The sequence below is a fragment of the Esox lucius genome, chromosome 16 (assembly GCF_011004845.1).
Source record: "Esox lucius isolate fEsoLuc1 chromosome 16, fEsoLuc1.pri, whole genome shotgun sequence".
Lineage (NCBI taxonomy): Eukaryota > Metazoa > Chordata > Actinopteri > Esociformes > Esocidae > Esox > Esox lucius.
The window spans coordinates 10,710,250-10,729,183 of record NC_047584.1 but is presented as its reverse complement, the minus strand read 5'-3'; the positions used below and the strand labels follow the sequence as shown (position 1 = coordinate 10,729,183).

Genomic DNA, 18,934 nt, shown 5'->3' with positions numbered 1-18,934 from the left:
TAGACTATATATGTGACTAAGATGATATGTATTTTGGTAATGTACACATCCACCTAAATGTGATATAATCAGTATGTCTGTAATTACATTTCATCTTTTTACTTTCACAGGACCTGAAAAATGCATTTTAATATGGGCTTCAAAATACATTTTGTAATGTATTTTCTATAATACATTACAATTGTAATGAGAGCATTGTTGATGGTGATACATTTTCAGATACATTTTGAATATAGTTAAATGTATTTTGAATTAAGTTAAATGTAATCGACATATATTCAGCATACATTGTACAATACATTTTGCATTGCAAAAATATATTTATTTTCCATATGGGCAGGGTTAAGATTGTCAGATAGTTGAAGTAATACTGGTAATCTGTAGAGCAGGGCTGGCCAACCCTGTTCCTAGAGATGTACTGTCCTTTCGGTTTTCTCTCCAACCCCACTTTTGATTAACCTGACTTTGCTTTTCCTCCAGCTAATTCTACAGGACCGTAGATCTCCAGGAACAGGGTTGGCCATCCCTGCTATAGAGGATCTACTGAGAGACGATCCAATTACAGTTTTCCAAATGACTTAACAAAAGTAAAATAAAGACCTATCATATCTTTCACAAGTTGATTCTCCTTCTCCCTTCCGTTTCACTTTCTTTATTGTTTTGTCGGACTCATTTTGTCAGTGTTTGGTTGAGTTGTCCCTCTGTCCCAGCCCCAAACCTGTTCTACATCCCAACGGGCCGGTGTCAGGAGTAGATACACAATCCGTTCGCATTCACGTCACACATCCGATACATTTCAACTAGTTATCTCAAGCAATGTTTTTGAGAATGTGGCATGTTATGAATGGTTTGTGCTGGTTTGCGTTGCACAGGGAGATCTTGCAGAAACACCTGACACGTCGGTAGGTGTGCAGGCCCGTTTGTGTTTGCACAAGGTATTTACACACAGCTATTCCTGTCATTGTGGCAACCTTAGCCTCTGGCTCTGATAAACAGCAACAGAGAGAAAGAACGTTTCAGGGGAACCCGTTGGCTGTGATGTAATAAGGTCATGTGGCTACACGCAGCTGCACTTAGGCACACTCAGATCTGTGCTGTTTCCCAACAAAGCAACAGAGTTAACCCGGTAGGAGGCTGTCTTATTGGCCGTGTTACCTTCAGCAAATGACGGACGGCTAGGTACCACAAGCACTACTTTGACAGACAGTAACATGTTTGTATGTCAATCAGTTAGCCTAAACAGCTAGTCAGCGAACAGCATTTTTCTGAATGACACTGACAGTACCACTTTGTTTTTTATGCAGGGTTTGTTTAGTAACCTCCCTTTGTTTTGTGGTGTACCTTCGCCCCCTACTTTATACATTGATACGAGCTGTGGTAAATTACGTTTCTAAAGGCTGCGGTAAAAGTTACTGAAGGCTTTATTTTTAATGAAATTATACCCTTAAAGGTGTTGTCAGTTATCTACTTATTTACTAGTGCTTGTTTTTATTTGTGCTGGTTACCGAGATCTTCTATATGAATTGAGAGTCCAGAGAAGCACACCATTTGTCGCTCTCTGCCACTTTGTGAAGATTTACAGTTGTCAAATGACAAAATGAGGGTCTTTATATATCGAGTACCTGATGAAAAGACATACTAAAAGGATTTTGACCAAAACACAGAAGAATACCACAATGATTCAGAGTAAGAATTTATTTTAAAGTTACAAAATATTTTAAGAAAACATTTTATTTTACATAAACTGTACAGATGACATTTATGTGACTAAATGATTCTGAAACAAACTAAAAATATATTTTTATTAAATAGAAAACAAACCAAAAAAAAGAATGAATTGTGAAAAATGAAATGTTCCACATGTTTATTGTACAAAATAGATAGACAGGAAATAATATTACTAAGAAATGGAATCATCATTGTACCCTGATACTTAGATTAGGCCTCTTATGATCAACAGTATTATACAGAAAGTAATGCAATGACCTTGCCATCTTTTAATAATATGCTAAAATCATCCTGGCCTCTTTGGTTCCATTATTAGGTAAAATACCTTTTTTAAACAAACAAAAAAGCAATTTATTTCTATAAAAATAACAATGGCAGTTTGTTTATTAACTAATCCTGCAACTTTTCAGTGCAAATGTCATAACAATCGTTCGCTTTGGGAAAACGGAAGCGAAAGATCAGATTTCAAGTATTTGATAAGAGGAGTTACAAGAACAGGAGAAGAGTAGGAATAGAGTGCTCGGTTCAGTCGGGTGAAGTTGTGTAGGTGGGCGTGGCTGGGTTAATATACAGTACATTGCATAGATCATGTGCCACTTTACGGCAGGAAACTCAGTACCCCTTTGAAGGCATTTAATTATGCAAGTGCTATTAGGAGTGTCAGTGTGCCTTTAAAGAGTCCACAAGTGCTCCTCTGCACCATTCTGTCAGTTGGACGCTAAAAACAAACTCCTCCTTGTCCACGTTATAGGTCCATCGGAAAACAAATAGGGGCAGCGCAGACTGCATTCTCTGGATTCTCTAGTGCAGTGAGCACTAGGGTCCATCTTCACCTTTGAACTCAGTGAGTGGTCACCCACAGCAGCCCAGTGCCGGACAGAATGGTCGCAGGTAGGAAGAGAGAACGTGGACCGATGTTGACTTGTCAATGTCAAGAACTTTGTATCACCTCAATTGGACAGGAGTGTAGTCCAGGAAAGACTGTATTTGATAAGCGTCTTGCTGATAGTTCCTTTTCATAATTCCACAGGGTCAGATAAGTCAGTCTCAGTGTCTCTGCGATAGCCTTAATGGAAGTGCTAATGTTTCTGAATTGTATAAGCCAGGTAATTGTCCCCGTCAGTGCTAATGTTTTGTCGATGTTGCTGTGTGCCGAAGTTCAAGAGGGGGAAAGTTTGTCGTTTAATCCTGGACCTGTGAAATATCTTAAGCGCTTTTCTTTCTATCTTCGACAGAGAAGTGATGAAGTGCTATTCATTTTCATCTAGAAATGACAAACTAGAAAAAGATGATCATTTGGTGATCAACCATTCCCTTCTCTACCCCAACACATAATATATGGAACGGACAGAAATTGATCTCACTCTGCCAGATGATTACAACAACCTTTTAATACATGTTTGTTTGTGTGTACTTGCCGGCGTGCTTCCACATAATGGTATGCGTATACACGTGTAGTTAGTACAAAAAAAAGTCATTTCGTACAGTGCGACTAGCGTCTTTTGATTTCAACTTTCAGGTTCAAACCATCTCAGCCTGGCTCAGGCACAGCCACACTCCTCCACTATCATATTGGGCACGTCTCGTTTTACAATGTTATACTCGTCATCGAAGTACAGCATGGACATGGTGCTGAGCTTGGTCGGGATGCAACAGGAACTGACCGAGCCGGGGCTCATGCCCCTCATCCGGTACTGGTTGACCACCGCTGTGTGGAACGACGACGCCGACCCCGGTACCCCGGCCATGTACGCCGGGCAGCTCCCCTCGCAATAGTTACCGTAGTAACCCGCGGGTGCAATGATCCAGTCGTTCCAGCCGATGAGGCGGAAGTCGATGTAGAATTGCTGTCGGCAGCACAGGCCTCCGCTTCTACCGTCGCACTCCAGCCCCCTCTTCCGGATGCGGTGCTTCCCTTCAACCTGCCTTGCCCGGACCACCAGAAAAGGCCTGTGCGACGGGTCGCCGGGGTCCACCAAGACAGGGACCACGTTGGAAGCCTCGCAGCCATCACAGCGGACCTCCAGGTCCTGGCGCCGGCTTCCTGTATCGAACACGGCCCTCACGGCCTCCGACAGGGGGAAGGTGTGCCAGCCGCTGCGCTTTAGGTCCACGCGCTTCTCCACCAGAGCCCACCGACCCCCCGGCCCGGTTCCTCCCCCGGCTCCAGCTGCGCCACCGCTTCCTGCTTCCTGGTAATGAATCTTCACTGTGACTTTCCGCCGAGAGCCTTTCTCCTGGCCGGAAGGCAGCAGCCTGAAGTAGAGCCACAGGTTCGCCTGGGAAACATACAGGTTCGGGCTTCCTTCATTAGAGATGAGGAAGTAGAGGCTGGACTTAGAGGCTTGAGATGAAGCCGGCGCATCTGATGGAGACAAGAAGAGATGGAGTATGTGTTATCTACTACTGTATACAGTCCAGAGTCTACAGAATGAACTGACTTGATGGATGAAGGCTACTCAGAAAAGGCAGAAAAGATTCACCCAGGACTGAATCCTCACACAGCGTGTTGAATGAATCACACTACATCCATGTCGTTTGCAGGAGGTACCGTAGAGTGAAGCAGAAAAAACATCTACCGGCTGCCTTCAGCCAGGCAGGGAGCACTTCAGTCTTTAAAAAAAGCTGTCCATCAATGCTCGGTTTATCACATGACTTTACCCTGATTCCTTATTGGCTGTCCCCTCCTGACTGCCCAGTTCTGGGAGCAGGCCCAGTTGGCCTCAGGTCTGATTGTGAAGATTAGCAACAGGATCATGGGTAGAGGAGAAAACGAGAGAAGGGTAATGGACGAGAAGAGGGGGAATTGAGGGGGGAATGGGATGGACAAGACTCGGGCCACAGGGGGTTCATTGAGTTTGCTGTGAGAGCTGGCTGTGTGTGTGTGTGTGTGTGTGGTGCTGTGAAAAAAACGGAGCTACTCGGAGCCTCTGAGACTGACAGCACAAAGACTGCAGTAAGGTATTAGAAGACAACCGTGCTGCAGCCTGGCATTGAACGCGTGGCCCTCCAAACCACAAGCATGATGATGCAAAAATAAAAGCCATTTACATGACACTGGCTACTTTCTAAAACAACACAAAGAAGAGATTTGAAATGTCCAAGGCATAATGGGGTGCAGAGTCTGCCATATCTTTTTTAAGCCTAATGATGTCTTCCAAATTACTGTGAAAACCAAGAGGGGTTCTGCTTGAGGTTTAGCCAGGATCGACTTCTGCTGAGCATATGCTGAACCTGCTAAATTTCTTTGTTTGCAAACTGATTAGCATGAGTTGGTGTCAACAGCTGGCCACCAAAGATGGTTGTATTTAAAGCGACCCTGAGCCTACAACATAGTACAGTAACAGTAATCATTTTTACACAGACCTGTTCAGACTAGTTCTCCTTCATGCTCATGTATTTCAGTTGTGGAGCCAAAGAACCACAAACAGGGCCGGCCCCCTCATAGCAAACTAGGCAGCTGCCGAGTGTCTCCAGCAGCATGGTGGCCCCAAACTAAATCATTTAGAATAATTAACCTGTTGGAAGTCAGTGAAAATCAATAAATTAGCCACGTCAGCTGAACAATTTTAGATTTATATTTAATCTGGCCAACTACCAAAATGTGTGGTAATAATTTCATGGGGTGTAAAGAAAATTGTTTCAACAGATTGACTTGTACCCTCTGGGGTGGATGGGTGGGATGTTGGCCTGAAAATGCAGTCTCCTCCCAATGGGAAATACTTAGTGGTTGTTGTGTAAGAAGAGATTGAATGGCTAGGCAACATGTGTAATGAAGAACACATATCAAACTTCCCTTTTCGTAACCCCTTCTTTCCGTGATATGGCAGGCCATAATCGTAAAATGGACTGCACAAAATGAAGAGGGGACAAAAACTGGAAAATGTGAAAGGTAATAAAACATTTATTTTTTATCCTAACTCCTAACTGAACTTCATGCAATATCTGCTCAAATGTTGCACTGACTATTTCACAACTCCGCAAATTGCGTATATTTGTGGGAAACTTTCTGTAAAGTAAACTGGAATTTGTGAAAATAAATGTTATTTTTTTCTGTATGGCAAATGTGGTTTATTGCAGAAAACTTGCTTTAGAACAAAAAGAAATTCTCTTAATTTTGCTGCGGTACAAAGTGTTGAATAACAGGAAATTAATGCTAAAACATGAAATGTCTCATCGCCTTTAAAATAAGACTCCTTCAATGCTCCAAAAAGCCTAGGGCTTGTCCTGCACAGACACACACACATATATACACACACACACACACACACAGAGACACATACCTATCCATGTGACACCAACAAAAGTAAAAGGTACATGTAGGTGAACAACATCGACAACAAACCCTAAGGATGTATCAAGTATGTAAGAAGTATATTTTGCAATGTAGCTGAAGTGTAAATGCAAAGGCATAGATTCGATAACAATTTAACTGATTTTACTGCTGTCATGTCTTGAAGACAGAAGTATTTAACCTCACCTCATTTACTACCATGCCTTGCTGCTTGCCTCAACAGCTCCCAGTGAACAACAGGGGAGATCCTAGTCCAGGGCGTTTCTCTGTGCCCTGAGTGACACTGCGTGTGAGGCAAGGTGGTGCTGGGTGGGAAGAGATGGCAATCTGAATCTCCGACAACAAAAGATACTTCAGTCTGGACTAAAGCATGGTCATACGATCTTATAAAACAATAAATATAGCTGTTGGATATTGTATCTGTGTACTTAATCCGATTAGTGGATAGATTTGTGGGGTGACTTAGAAAGGTCCTTGTGTTTGAAAGTAAAGTAGTTTTTGTCCCCATTAAAGTAACATTAAATTGATCTGAAAATACAGTGTAGACATTGTTAATTTTGTAAATGTCAAGAAGGCCAGCATCCTGGAGTCACCTCTTAGCTGACGTTGACGTTGAGACTAGTGTTTTGTGGGTACTATTTAATGAAGCTGCCAGTTGAGGCCCTGTGAGGCATCTGTTTCTCAAACTAGACACTCCAATGTATTTGTCCTCTTGCTCAGTTGTGCACCGGGGCCTCCCACTCCTCTTTCTATTGTGGTTAGAGACAGTTTGTGCTGTTCTGTGAAGGGAATACTGTAGCACACATTACTGTACAAGATCGTCAGATTCATGGCAATTTCTCACATGGAATCGCCTTAATTTCTCAGAACAAGAATAAGCTGATGAGTTTCAGAAGAAAGTTAATTGTTTCTGTCCATTTTGAGCCTGTAATCCAACCCACAACCGCTGGTGCTGAAGATACTGAACTAGTCTATGGAAGGCCAGTTTATTGCTTCTTTAATCAGCACAAACATTTTCAGTGGTGCTAACATACTCACAAAAGGGTTTTCTAATGATCAATTATCCTTTTAAAAGGATTAACTTGGATTAACAAACACAACGTGCCATTGGAACACAGGAGAGATGGTTGCAGATAACGGGCCTCTGAACCCCTGTGTAAATATTCCATAAAAATGTCCAGTTACAACATTAACAGAGTCTACACTGTATCTCTGTGACCCCAAACTTTTGAACGTTATACAATGTGCATAGATACTCCGCCTGTATTTATTTTTACTCTATTCAATTTCAACGGGCCCGAAAATAGTCAAAGATCAGGAAATGCTTCCTCAGACACACACCAGATTACCATGCTTGGAGATGGCTCTTCCAACTAACAACTTCAATAAGCTTGAAGGCCACCAACCAGCCTGGAGTTGCTAAAGTGTGAGGAGACAAGGAACGCTTCACCAGCCCCTCCTGTCCAAGTCCACCTATTGGGGACATCGAACCCACCGTGCTCATTGATTTCATTTCATTCGACTGTTACTTAACCACCTAAGTTGACTGATTTACGGGTTTCTGCGGGTCCTCATCTTTCAAGGCTTAAAAGCATTCAATTGCGAGACGTTTCACGGGCACATTAACAGTTCTGCCGCCGTTGGGCGAGAAGACTATTAAGTTGATGCGATTTTAGGGTAACGACCTCCTGACAGCATGTTTGCATGTCCTGAAGCAGGGTGCTATGTCATCTGAGACCACAGGCCATGGAGCACCACGGCTCTGCCATGAACTGTGCCTCCCAGTCAAACACACAGCACCGGCAGGCATTCGTTAAGCCGCTGGAGCACAGCACTAAACTCAGCACTCCAGGAATTCCACACCGGGAAATAGGAGAGAAGAGGGTGAAAGAGCACAGTAGGTCAGTGAGCTCCATAGAGCAGTCAGACGTGGACTTTTTGACCAGAGTAAGCCGCTTAAGCGGTAGTCGTAAACGAGCGAGTTTTGCAACCTTTTAAAGCATAACCCCTTGAAGGTTTAAAAAAGGCTTTGTGAAGCGGCTATACCTGGAAAAGCGCATGCGGACTGATACGTGTGTGAGCAGTGGGTGAACTCGGATTGAGAGCGATGTGAAATAAATGCCTGGAGCAGCTCTAGGCGGGGCATGATTGACGCGTGTTCATGAAAGACCACGTCCCAGAGTGAACCCGGCAGCCAGCAATATAGCTCTGCAAGGCCTGCATAGCAAACGGCATCCTATTCCCTACACAGCGCACTACTTTCTACCGGGGCCCATATGTAATAGTTGTGCCCTATTTTGGGAATAGGGTGCCACTTTGGATGCAGAACAAGGTCTGGGCCAGGTACAGTACCAACGACAATCGAGACGCACACATCTCCCCCCTGCACTCCGCTCCGCTCCTGTGGTTGCGGGACACTGAATCCCTCCGCAGAAGCGAGGGCCCGCGGGACCGTGTCATATAAGACGTGGGGTTGGCACCGTTCCCCAACCTGAACCTTGGCAGCGAACTCGCCCTCAGTCTCAGCCCCTGCTCCGCCACGCAGTCATGAGACTGAATGCCGACAGAGAGATAACGGCCATAGCTGCCTCCCAACTAGCTGAAAACCACCTTGTTCATCGGATGTGAATCAGAGGACATAATCCCACGCCAAAAAACACTTGGACACGTTCCAGCCAATCCAGTAACACCAGAACGTTAAATCACAAACTTCCTTAGGCGCCTACCAACACGCCTTGATCTTTGACTGCAACGTCATCAAAGTCCCCAGCTTGGACCCCTGCCTGTGACTGGGGCCTGTTCTAGCTGCCTCTCTTCAGGCTGCTCTAGGTACCTTGTCCCTCTTATAATGCCCAGGCTGGCAGCTTGGGCTCCAGGGGTGAGTGCCAGCTGGCCCCAAGGCAGAGGGGGTCTAGAGAGCAGGGAGCAAAGCCAGTTCCTTGGCACAATGCTGCACAAAGGCTCAAAGGTGTCATGGATAATGGAAAGAAAACAGAGAGGCCTGGTTGGTCAACATTTATATGACAAAAGCTTTCTTTAGAAAACTGCAATATGGGCACACCATACACCCCCCCTCCATCTCTCCATCCCTTGAACCGATGACCAGTGACTCAAATGTCTCATGCATTATTCTGAGCATTTTCCTTTTGTTTTCGTATGTTTTTTTGTTCTGAATGTTGACATATTGGGTTTAGTGGTGAGCGCACAGTGCTCTCCCAATAATTGCCTTGCTTTTGTTCGCATGTCACACCCGTGCTCGTGTCATTCCTATTTGAGTGCAACTGCTAGTATGAGCAAAAACAGGCTGATTGTACACAGTAGGCTACAGCGTCACATTCTATGTCCAGAATCTCAACTGGTTTCTCAAATGCCCAGTGATGTAAAATACACAATTGACCATTTTTGTACAATATCATTAAATTGTAACACTTTGAGATTGAAATAACAAAACTGAAATTTTCATTTGTAGCTCAGCTGGTAAATGTGGTGCTAACAACCCCAAGATTGAGGGTTCGATTGCCAGGATGGGAAAACAATTAAAATGTATCTACTCACTGCTGCAAGTCATTCTGGACTTGGTCACAAAATGTATCTCATTGTAATACACCAATGCTGTGGTTTTGGTTAAGAGAGTAGGTTCCATCTTATCAGCCAATCAGAGCTATTGATGTCTTCCAAAAAAAATGTACAGCCCACATGTCCAGACATGATCAAGAGAGACTCAGGTAAATACATGGTTAGTGTGTGTGTCTATGTTGTACAGTCCAACAAAAATGGAGGGGAGTGAGGACCTCACAAGAAAAAAAGTTATTTTAGGCCAAGGGCTAAGTTTGGGTTATGGTTAGAATTAGTATGTGTGCATTCTTATGTGTGTGTGTGTGTCTGTGTGAATGAAAGGAGAAAGAAGGGGTTTCTCTTTGGAACTTTAAAGGGATAGTTCAACATAAAATCATGTTTGCCCAAGAAGCCGCTAGAATTTCTCTCCAAATTGGTCTCTCCAAACTCTTTTCCCTAGTCACAACATTCCTTGCTCAGTGATCTCATATATTGTTGTCAGTAGCGGATTTCATAATTTTGTTTGGTGGAGTTTAGAATTGTAGATATGTGGCAAAGAAGAATTTGGAATCCACACACAGACACAATGGACATTTCAAAGAAACACATGGGGAAAAGATGACTTAGGGTACAGATCTCAAATCTCTCCATTGCCCCCAGCAAAACTGACGTACCTTTAGTCTACTATTTGTAGCTACAGACAGGTGACAAATTTAAGGGAAAAAATGTGTGGAGGAACATAACAAATACAGGTGTACTGCATGCTACAATTAAGCAATTAACATCCTATCATGTGCTGTGGCATGTATAACAATACTGAGCAGACCCAGTTGACCTCAGTTTTGGATCAAAATGGCAACAGAAAAGAATCTAAGTGGCAATGGCATCATTGAATGGTTTGATGAGTATTAAAATTATGGGGAAAGGGAATATCTTTTTGGAAGAATGGTCTTCCATCCCTTCAGTAGAGTTTCAAAGACTCACAGAATGTATGCCAAGGTGCATTAAAGCTGTTCTGACAGTTTTTTCCTTTAATTTGTCACCCGTCTGTGGATCCCAGGAATTTCACACTTTTCCGGGTTGTTCAAATTGGCTTGTCTGTAATATTGTGGGGGGGGGGTCATGACCTCTCCCCCATATCTACGCACCTGGCTATGCCTATTTAATGCTTTGAAAAAATTGGATGGTTATAAAGATGTCAACCCCATTGTATGTACATTTTATTGCCGAAAATACACTGCTTTAAATGTATTTTAGGCATTTATTATTTTTCAGCTTGAGGAATTACCATTTCTATTCTCAGGCAGCAAACAGACAAATTATCAATATAAGAATTCAGACTGCATTGTGGGCCAATTACAATAAATAAATCATGATAAATAAATCACTTTGACAGATGACATTTTGGACTGTGCCATTGACACCATCCTTCTATCATCCTGGTTTGCATTCCATTCCAACTTCTGGGACATTTCAGGTTACATACTGTTTGCCAAGAGAGGTATAAGAGAGAATGTTTAAGATTTTACACGTTGCTATTTAGCAATCTGAAATGTAGCAATCTGAAACTGAGAATTATTGGCATTAAGTACTATGATGTTTAGGTTTCAAAAAAGGAACAAAAATATGATTAATTTCACACCAAAGGATCATCACCCTACCCAAGGCTACCAGTGAAGACAAGTTTGTAAGTACAGTATTAGCAGGTTTTTTGTGTAACCTGATGCTTTGTATTAGAATTGCAGCGTTATTTGATGTTTGTGAGAATAGTAAATTGTATATTCTTTTAGGGGGTAGCTATTGCCTCATTAGATTGCAAATTAGCTAACTAGCTAGCTAACTACAATTTGTGTGTAACATAATGCCTTTATCAATCTCAGGGCAGTTGAAAATAAGAATTTCTTTGAGGTGAACAATGCCACCAGTCTCAGTTTGATGAGTTATGGAGTTCATTTCCACAGACAATGCAGCTTTTAATAGTTAACATGTCCGGTTTTAATGAATTAATTTTGACAAATCAAATTATGCTAACACCAGAGCAGTAAATAATGGCTTATGTTAGCAATAAAACTCACAGGAGTGTGGTATATAACCAATATACCACGTATATAAAGTATATAAAGTATATACTTTATATACCACGTATATAAAGTATATAAAGTATATAACCAATATACCACGGGAGAAAAGCTCTTCTTGGGTACGACAAATCACAGAGGGCCTGGACACAGTGCTTAGCCGTGGTACATTGGCAATTTACCACAAACCCTCCAGATTGCTCTTATCCACCGGTTACTGACACAATTAGAGCAGTAAAAAATGTTATGTCATACCCGTAGCCATCAGCATTCAGGATGCAAAGCACCAGGTTAATTAGTAAATTAGTAACCAGGTATTTAAAATCCAGAATTTTGAATGTCAAACAGCCATGGTATATGAGACCATAGTGTTCATAAACCACCAGCACCCCAGTGACTTATTGCTTAAATATGACACCATGGGCATTCAGATGGAACCCCATGGAGAATTTCAACTAAACAGGATTTTTGGTCTAACTATCTTTTAAGACTTAGACTTACACATTCTTAGATTGTGTAACACCCATGTGAGAATGTTAGAATGTGAGAATGCTATTCATAGACATTAGCTCAGCATTCAACACAGTCAACCCCTCTAGACTGGTCAACAAACTCAATGACCTGGGGATCAGCCCCTCTCTGCAACTAGACTTTGGACTTCCTAACCAACTGACCCCAGTCTGCCAGGTAAGACAACTTCACCTCCTGATCCTGAACACTGGTGTTCCACAAGGCTGGGTGCTGAGCCCCCTCCTGTAATCCCTCTTCACCTACGACTGTGTTCCTGTACACAGTTCCAACACCCTTGTCAAGTTCGCAGACGACACCACAGTGGTAGGCCTGATCAGTGACAGTGAAGAGTCAGCCTACAAGGAGGAGGTCAAGTTCCTGGCGGCATAGAGCACTGACAACAACCAGACCAATTAACTCATTGTGGATTACAGGAAGTCTAAAGGCTGCAGTCACGCCCCAGTTCTTATTGATGGCACTGAGGTGGAGCGTGTGTCCAGCTTCAAATTCCTGGGTGTCCACATCTCCGAGAACCTCTCCAGGATACCTCAACACCTCAAAGCAGGTGAAAAAGGCACAGCAGCGTCTGTACTTTTTTGGGAGGCTGAAGAAGGCCCCCATGTCCCAGATCCATGTGAACTTCTACCGCCGCACAATTGAGAGCATTCTGATGAACTGTGCCACAGTGTGGTTTGGCGGATGCTTCGTGGCCGACCGAAAGGCCCTACGAGGGGTGGAGAAAACCACCAAACACATGACTGGTGCCCAGCTCCCAGCCATTGAAGACCTCCAGCGCAAGCAGTGTCTGTTTAGGGCGTGTGGCATCAGAGACACTTCACATCCATGCCACAAACTGTTTGCCCTCCTACCATCAGGTAGGCGGTACAGGTCTTTTCGTTCCTGCACCAGCATGCTCAGGAACAGTTACTTTCCATCTACTGTAACCCTGCTGAACTCTGTGACCCAACACTAACTATACCCACCTGGCCACCGCTTTGTACTGCCTCTCAGGGATGTTGTTGCACTACTCCCTTGTACTACTGGACTCTGACACTGCCTTGCAAAGTCTGATAAGTAAGTTCTCAGTTATTACATGTACATGTCTACTTCGAGAACCTCCTTCATGTTATCCCTGCATTTCAGTTGCAGGTCACCTTGCACCTTCAGTTTGCCTGCACTGCACATTTAGAATTGCCATTGTACTTGCATCTGCCTGATTGCAGAGCTATTCCCACTTGTACATACATTATACTTAACACTGAACATACATTATACAAAACATTTTCTGCCCTCCCCTATTTGCTTTCATTGCTCATTTAGAATAGCCATTAGCACTGTATTTGCCTTCACTGCACATCTATGCATTCCACTAGTAACATAGACTATACTTAATTAACTGTACATTTCCTGCCCTCTTCTATTTTCACTTCTGCTTAGACGCTAACTGCATTTCGTTGTACTGTACTCATATTGTTCAATGACAATAAAGTTGAATCTAATCAAATTGCTAGATAAGATTAGTTTCACTGCCGAAAATTGTATATAGTACTTTACTAAGTCTGGGTCGTTTGAGTTTTGATTCTATATTTAATTATTGAGTGAATAAATGAAGGAATTCTAATGGGACAATCATAACTGCGGGAGGTAGGGTTGATGAGGCTACTACAGCACCCCTAGTAGCCTCAGCACCCCCATCCGCCTGACTGGATGAATGTAAAGCCTGCTTGATCGGTCCTGATACGAATGTAATTACTAAAAGCGTAGGTGACAGAAAAAGTTTGCTAGAATGCGGCCGGCGGGGCATCAACCACAGGGTTTTGCTCATCATTTTTCCAGCGGCTCACCAGTTGCTGACAACTTTTTTTTTTACACATATGTTAAAAAGGCTAAATCTTTTAACTGAAAATGTATTTTACTATGAAGAAAACATAGATTGGAAACGTGGTGCATGCTGGTGGTCTTCTGGAAAATGTGGCTATGAGCCAAACGCTGGCAAGCCACTGGTGGCCGCTGGCCAAATGCTAGCTATTTGTATAGAACATTTAGTGAATAGCATTAAAACAGACAGAAATAGAGAAAACTGGTGATGAAATAAAATATATATTAATCTAATATTATTAATACCTGATTCAGCGAAGCTGATTATCTCTGACGTCTCTTGTTGCACTTCGTTACTATAGGCAGCCTGGCCATCCAGATTGGGGATCTCAAACCTCCCGTCTTCCCGTACTTTACCCGCGTGAAGCCGCCTCAGTGCTGTCACCATTGCCGCCTTTGGGATAGGATGAGTGATGTTGGGTCTTTCTCTCATTTGTAACCTGTCCAATATGTGCCTCTTGACCGCTTCTAAAAGATCTATGTCCACCCGTTCTGAAGCCTCCGGCATCCCGCACGACGCGCACGACTCCTGCGCTAGGGATTGAGTCTCTGCACCCGTAGTGTCCGTTCCAGTTGTCCCCAAGGTACAACGGATTGAAAGTATGCAAGCAATTATACAAGCCAATGTGAGGTTATATGTTCTCATTTTCTTTTTTTGAGTCTGAAAATCCTAAGCACGCTGCAGAGGAATTGTGGTTATTAAATATAAAGACCAAAGTTAGAGGGTTATTTCACAAGTTTAGCATGGTAAAAATCTACCTCTGCGCGACGGAGAAGTGTACACATGTCACGAAGATTGATGCACAGGGTAGGGTAATCCAAAAGAGTCCACGTAGTTTTTGCATTCCAAAAGACGTTGCTGGATGTACGGGCTAATTGATTATTCCCGAGATTTATTTTGTTAACTCTCCAGCCCTTAAATTATTGGATAGTGTTGTCCAATGCGCACTACCAGTTCAGTTTTCTTCTAAAGCTCAATTCCAGAGGTGTAGGTTTTTGACCGGCGTTCTTGACCAGCGAACCGAACCTGAAAGTCTTAGTGTCTGAGTGATGCTACTGCGTTCGAAATGCCATGTCTTCAATTTTACAAAAACTGACAGTCTAATGACTTTGCAAAACACATTTATTCCCAGGCAATCTCACCTGTGCACGGGTTTGTAGTCGTTGATCAGGACGCAAAACGTCAGATGTGAAGTTAAGGTTACTACTGTCACATTAAAAACAATCTTAAGCGAAACTTTAGAAATCCAATTAAATGTCAAAGCAATTCATACTCAACTCATCCCTTGATCAATGTCCTATTTGTCTAATGCTGAGTATGACCAGAAACGTGGATTTGGGACGCTTCTGTCTGCGTCTTGAGAGATGCTGTTATCTTTACACGTTTCTCCTAAGCAATCACGACAGACACAGCAACTCGAAAGTTTTTATACAAGGAGTGACCACGTGTGGGGTGTGTGTGTGTGTGTGTGTGTGTGTGTGTGTGTGTGTGTGTGTGTGTGTGTGTGTGTGTGTGTGTGTGTGTGTGTGTGTGTGTGTGTGTGTGTGTGTGTGGAGGGGGGTGGGGGTGGGGGGGGCATTGTTTCTATACTCTAAACTACTCCAATGACACTTTCAACCCCTAAAATGTATTTCTCCATTATTCTCCATTATTCATACTTCCTCAAATAAACATACATTTTTATAGGCGTTGTGGTAAAACGGATAATTTTAAATACATGTCGGGATATATGTAAGACATCTCATGCTCTAAGATGTATTATATTATTGAGAAGCAAAATGTATTTTCACTAAATGTATAACACCCCCCCTCCCCCAACATAACCCTAATTCTAACCCTATTATCACAAAACTAAAAATCTTTTACAAAATTGAAGATTGATTTTCCATCCGTTACCAGTCATGATAGACCATTGGTTACTATACATGTGAGGACATCTGTATATGTTCCTCACAACTATAGCAAGGAATAAACATCCACGTAAACACACGGACAAAATGCACGCCGCACCATCACCAGCACCACTACCACCGCCATTTGTGCGCTTTTACCCACGAGGAAAATGAAAACAGCGCCTTCTTTTGTTTAAACAATTTCACTACACTTGACAACGGTGTGTTGGAAGAAAGGTCCATCAGAAAACCAAAACGGTCTAAAATATTTTCCTGACTGGTACGTTTAAGATGTTTAATTGGACAAGTCAACTTGCACCTTACTGTCAACTTTGGGCGTGATTAAACATATTTGAACCGGGACAATGAACAACAAAACACATAATTTAGCACACGGCTATTTTCGTCTCTAGTCCCCGGGCCGGGTCAGTGTTAGACTGGCCACGGGAGATTGAGTTGCGCTGTTGACCGGAAATGTTGATTGGGATAAAGCTTTTTACATACTCTATGAACCACTCCCCTATATGTGATCATATAGAATTCAAACAATTGTCCCCACGTTACTTAAAAAATTAGCATTTAAACGTCAAAAAACGAAAACGTAAAATATTGCATTTCTTGAAATAACTGAAATGTAATACATGCGTAAACAGAGATTCCAAGGGGTTTGTCTTTTCTCAAGTGTGAGTAACGCAATAGGACATATAGGCTCGCAGAGATTTTGCGAATCTAAAAAGCTAATTTCCACCAAATTGCAATAGTCGTCATGTGAAATCACTTACATTTAAGTTATCAGTTAATGGTACTCAATTTTCGTTCACAAACTTTGTAAGACAGTCACATAAGGATGGAGGAGTGGTTCCAAAACTTGCTATTCTACCCTGATGGGGATAGGACTAATGCAACTAATGCAGCAGAGACCTACTTACTATATTTGCTAAGTTTTGATGAAAGAAAACAAAGTGTGACAAAACACATTTGCCAGTGGTAAAATTAAGATATTAAATTCTACAGTTGTATTCTAGAATAAAGAATAACCGCAATAATGTGACGTCAACAATCTGGCTTGGTAGGCAACCTGGCGCCATCATCTGGAGTATGAGCACAATGCATCTTTATTTGACATTAATCAGTAAAGGCCAACATGAATAACAGACAAAAATCTGATGAAATGTACATTGCATAAAAAGGTTTGGACATCCATTCTCAAACATGTTAAAGAAAAAAATATAACGTCATATATTTCATTACAAAACAATATGATGTGGCTTAACACTTTGTTTAACTTTGACAATTTAATTATAAAACATAATATGAATCTAAACGAAAAACTAAAAGTAACTATTCTCAGAACATTATTTGCTAAATTGTTCAGTAAAAAGAATGTTTGCTGAATTAACATCATTCCTAAATCCATTACATATGTACAGTATATTTTGTAATAAATATTATTCATTCTTAATTGATATGACACATTTCACCAAATGAAGGTTATTATGTTGTTAGTTAATTTCCACAGCCATTTTTAACCTTGATAAGCATTTTCATTTTTTCACACAGATGACCTACTACATATACCATTTCCCCAAACACTACAAAGTTCTCAAAACCAAGGTTCATGTTTTAAAAACAGTTAATGCAGCCATCTAGAGAAAGTAAGCAAAATTAAAATATATTTTTGGATGGTTCACACACAAATTACCAAAATGCACATACAATTTTGTCAAAAATAACAAACAAAACTCTACATAAAGTTAAATTTGCCATCTGGCCAAATTAAAAAGGCATGCGCTCAATTACTGTCAAATTGTTGTCAGCTGGGTCAGTAAAGCACAAAAACAGGAAGTGCGACTTGCTTAATTGTTCACATTGAAACCAGCACTTTGCTATGTATAAAAGGAGTCACCTGTGAAAGCCATGGAGCTTGAATAAACAATGGAGGAACCTCGAGAAAGAGTTAGAAGAGGAAGTGTAAGAATGAGAGGAGCTGGAGGAGGGGAGAAAGGAAGAGAAGAGGGGAGAAGGTAGAAAGGAGAGGAAATGGAGAGCAAGAGGGTACAAGCAGAGAAACTCTTATTAACCATGTCATCAACCATGGTCTCACCCTGAGAGAGCTGGACAGAGAGTTCAGTCTAATGTGAGTTGATCTGCTAGTGCTTCAATCATTCGAACATTGCAGAGCGCAAACAGATAAGTGCATTGTGGGCATTGTATTTCTAAATCATCAGAGTATTTCAGTATGACGTACACTGTATGGTACTGTTTTTTTCCCACTGATATGAAACATAACTAAAATCCATGTTCTCAACACAAACAGAGCCACGTGACCCCTTCCAATATGACCATCAATCTTCCACTACCCAGTGTCAGTTAATTCTTCCGACTGTGTACCGACATTTAGTCAGTTAGTGCTATGACAGCCTTACAGTTGATGAATGTACAGTTATCCCATACATTGTTCAGAACGGAACACTGAGCACCTTCATGTGTATGAACATGGCTTCTCTCTGGTCAAACAGAACAACACCATACGCCTCAAATAAATACAAATAATAATCCAGGACGATATAATTTTCCGTGTTGTGTTACTAGAGGTACCTGATGACACTGGTTATACAGTGTGTTGTATTACTACAGGTACCTGATGACACTGGTTATACAGTGTGTTGTATAACTAGAGGTATTTGATGACATTGATTATACAGTGTGTTGTATTACCAGAGGTACCTGATGACACTGGTTATACAGTGTGTTGTATTACTAGTGGTACTTGATGACACTGGTTATACAGTGTGTTGTATTACTAGAGGTATTTGATGACATTGATTATACAGTGTGTTGTATTACTAGAGGTACCTGATGACACTGATTATACAGTGTGTTGTATTACTACAGGTACCTGATGACACTGGTTATACAGTGTGTTGTATTACTACAGGTACTTGATGACACTGATAACACAGTGTGTTGTATTACCAGAGGTACTTGATGACACTGG

The 18,934-nt window shown here is 41.9% G+C and overlaps 1 protein-coding gene across 1 annotated transcript; it reads right to left on the bottom strand.

Moving 5' to 3' along the window:
* Positions 1-1,786: 1,786 nt before the first annotated feature.
* Positions 1,787-15,427, bottom strand: inhbb (inhibin subunit beta B). The gene is made up of 2 exons (XM_010894756.3): positions 14,290-15,427; positions 1,787-4,093 (listed from the first exon to the last, which is right to left on the bottom strand). The coding sequence occupies exons 1-2, from the start codon at positions 14,687-14,689 to the stop codon at positions 3,270-3,272; spliced, it is 1,224 nt and encodes a 407-aa protein (XP_010893058.1). The 5' UTR covers positions 14,690-15,427; the 3' UTR covers positions 1,787-3,269.
* Between the last annotated feature and the right edge of the window lie 3,507 nt (positions 15,428-18,934).

Excerpts from the sequence above, each read along its gene's own strand:
- inhbb (XM_010894756.3), bottom strand. The coding sequence starts at position 14,689 with ATGAGAACATATAACCTCACATTGGCTTGTATAATTGCTTGCATACTT. Across the intron at positions 4,094-14,289 it reads AATCAGCTTCGCTGAATCAG|ATGCGCCGGCTTCATCTCAA; the intron begins GTATTAATAATA and ends TGTCTCCATCAG.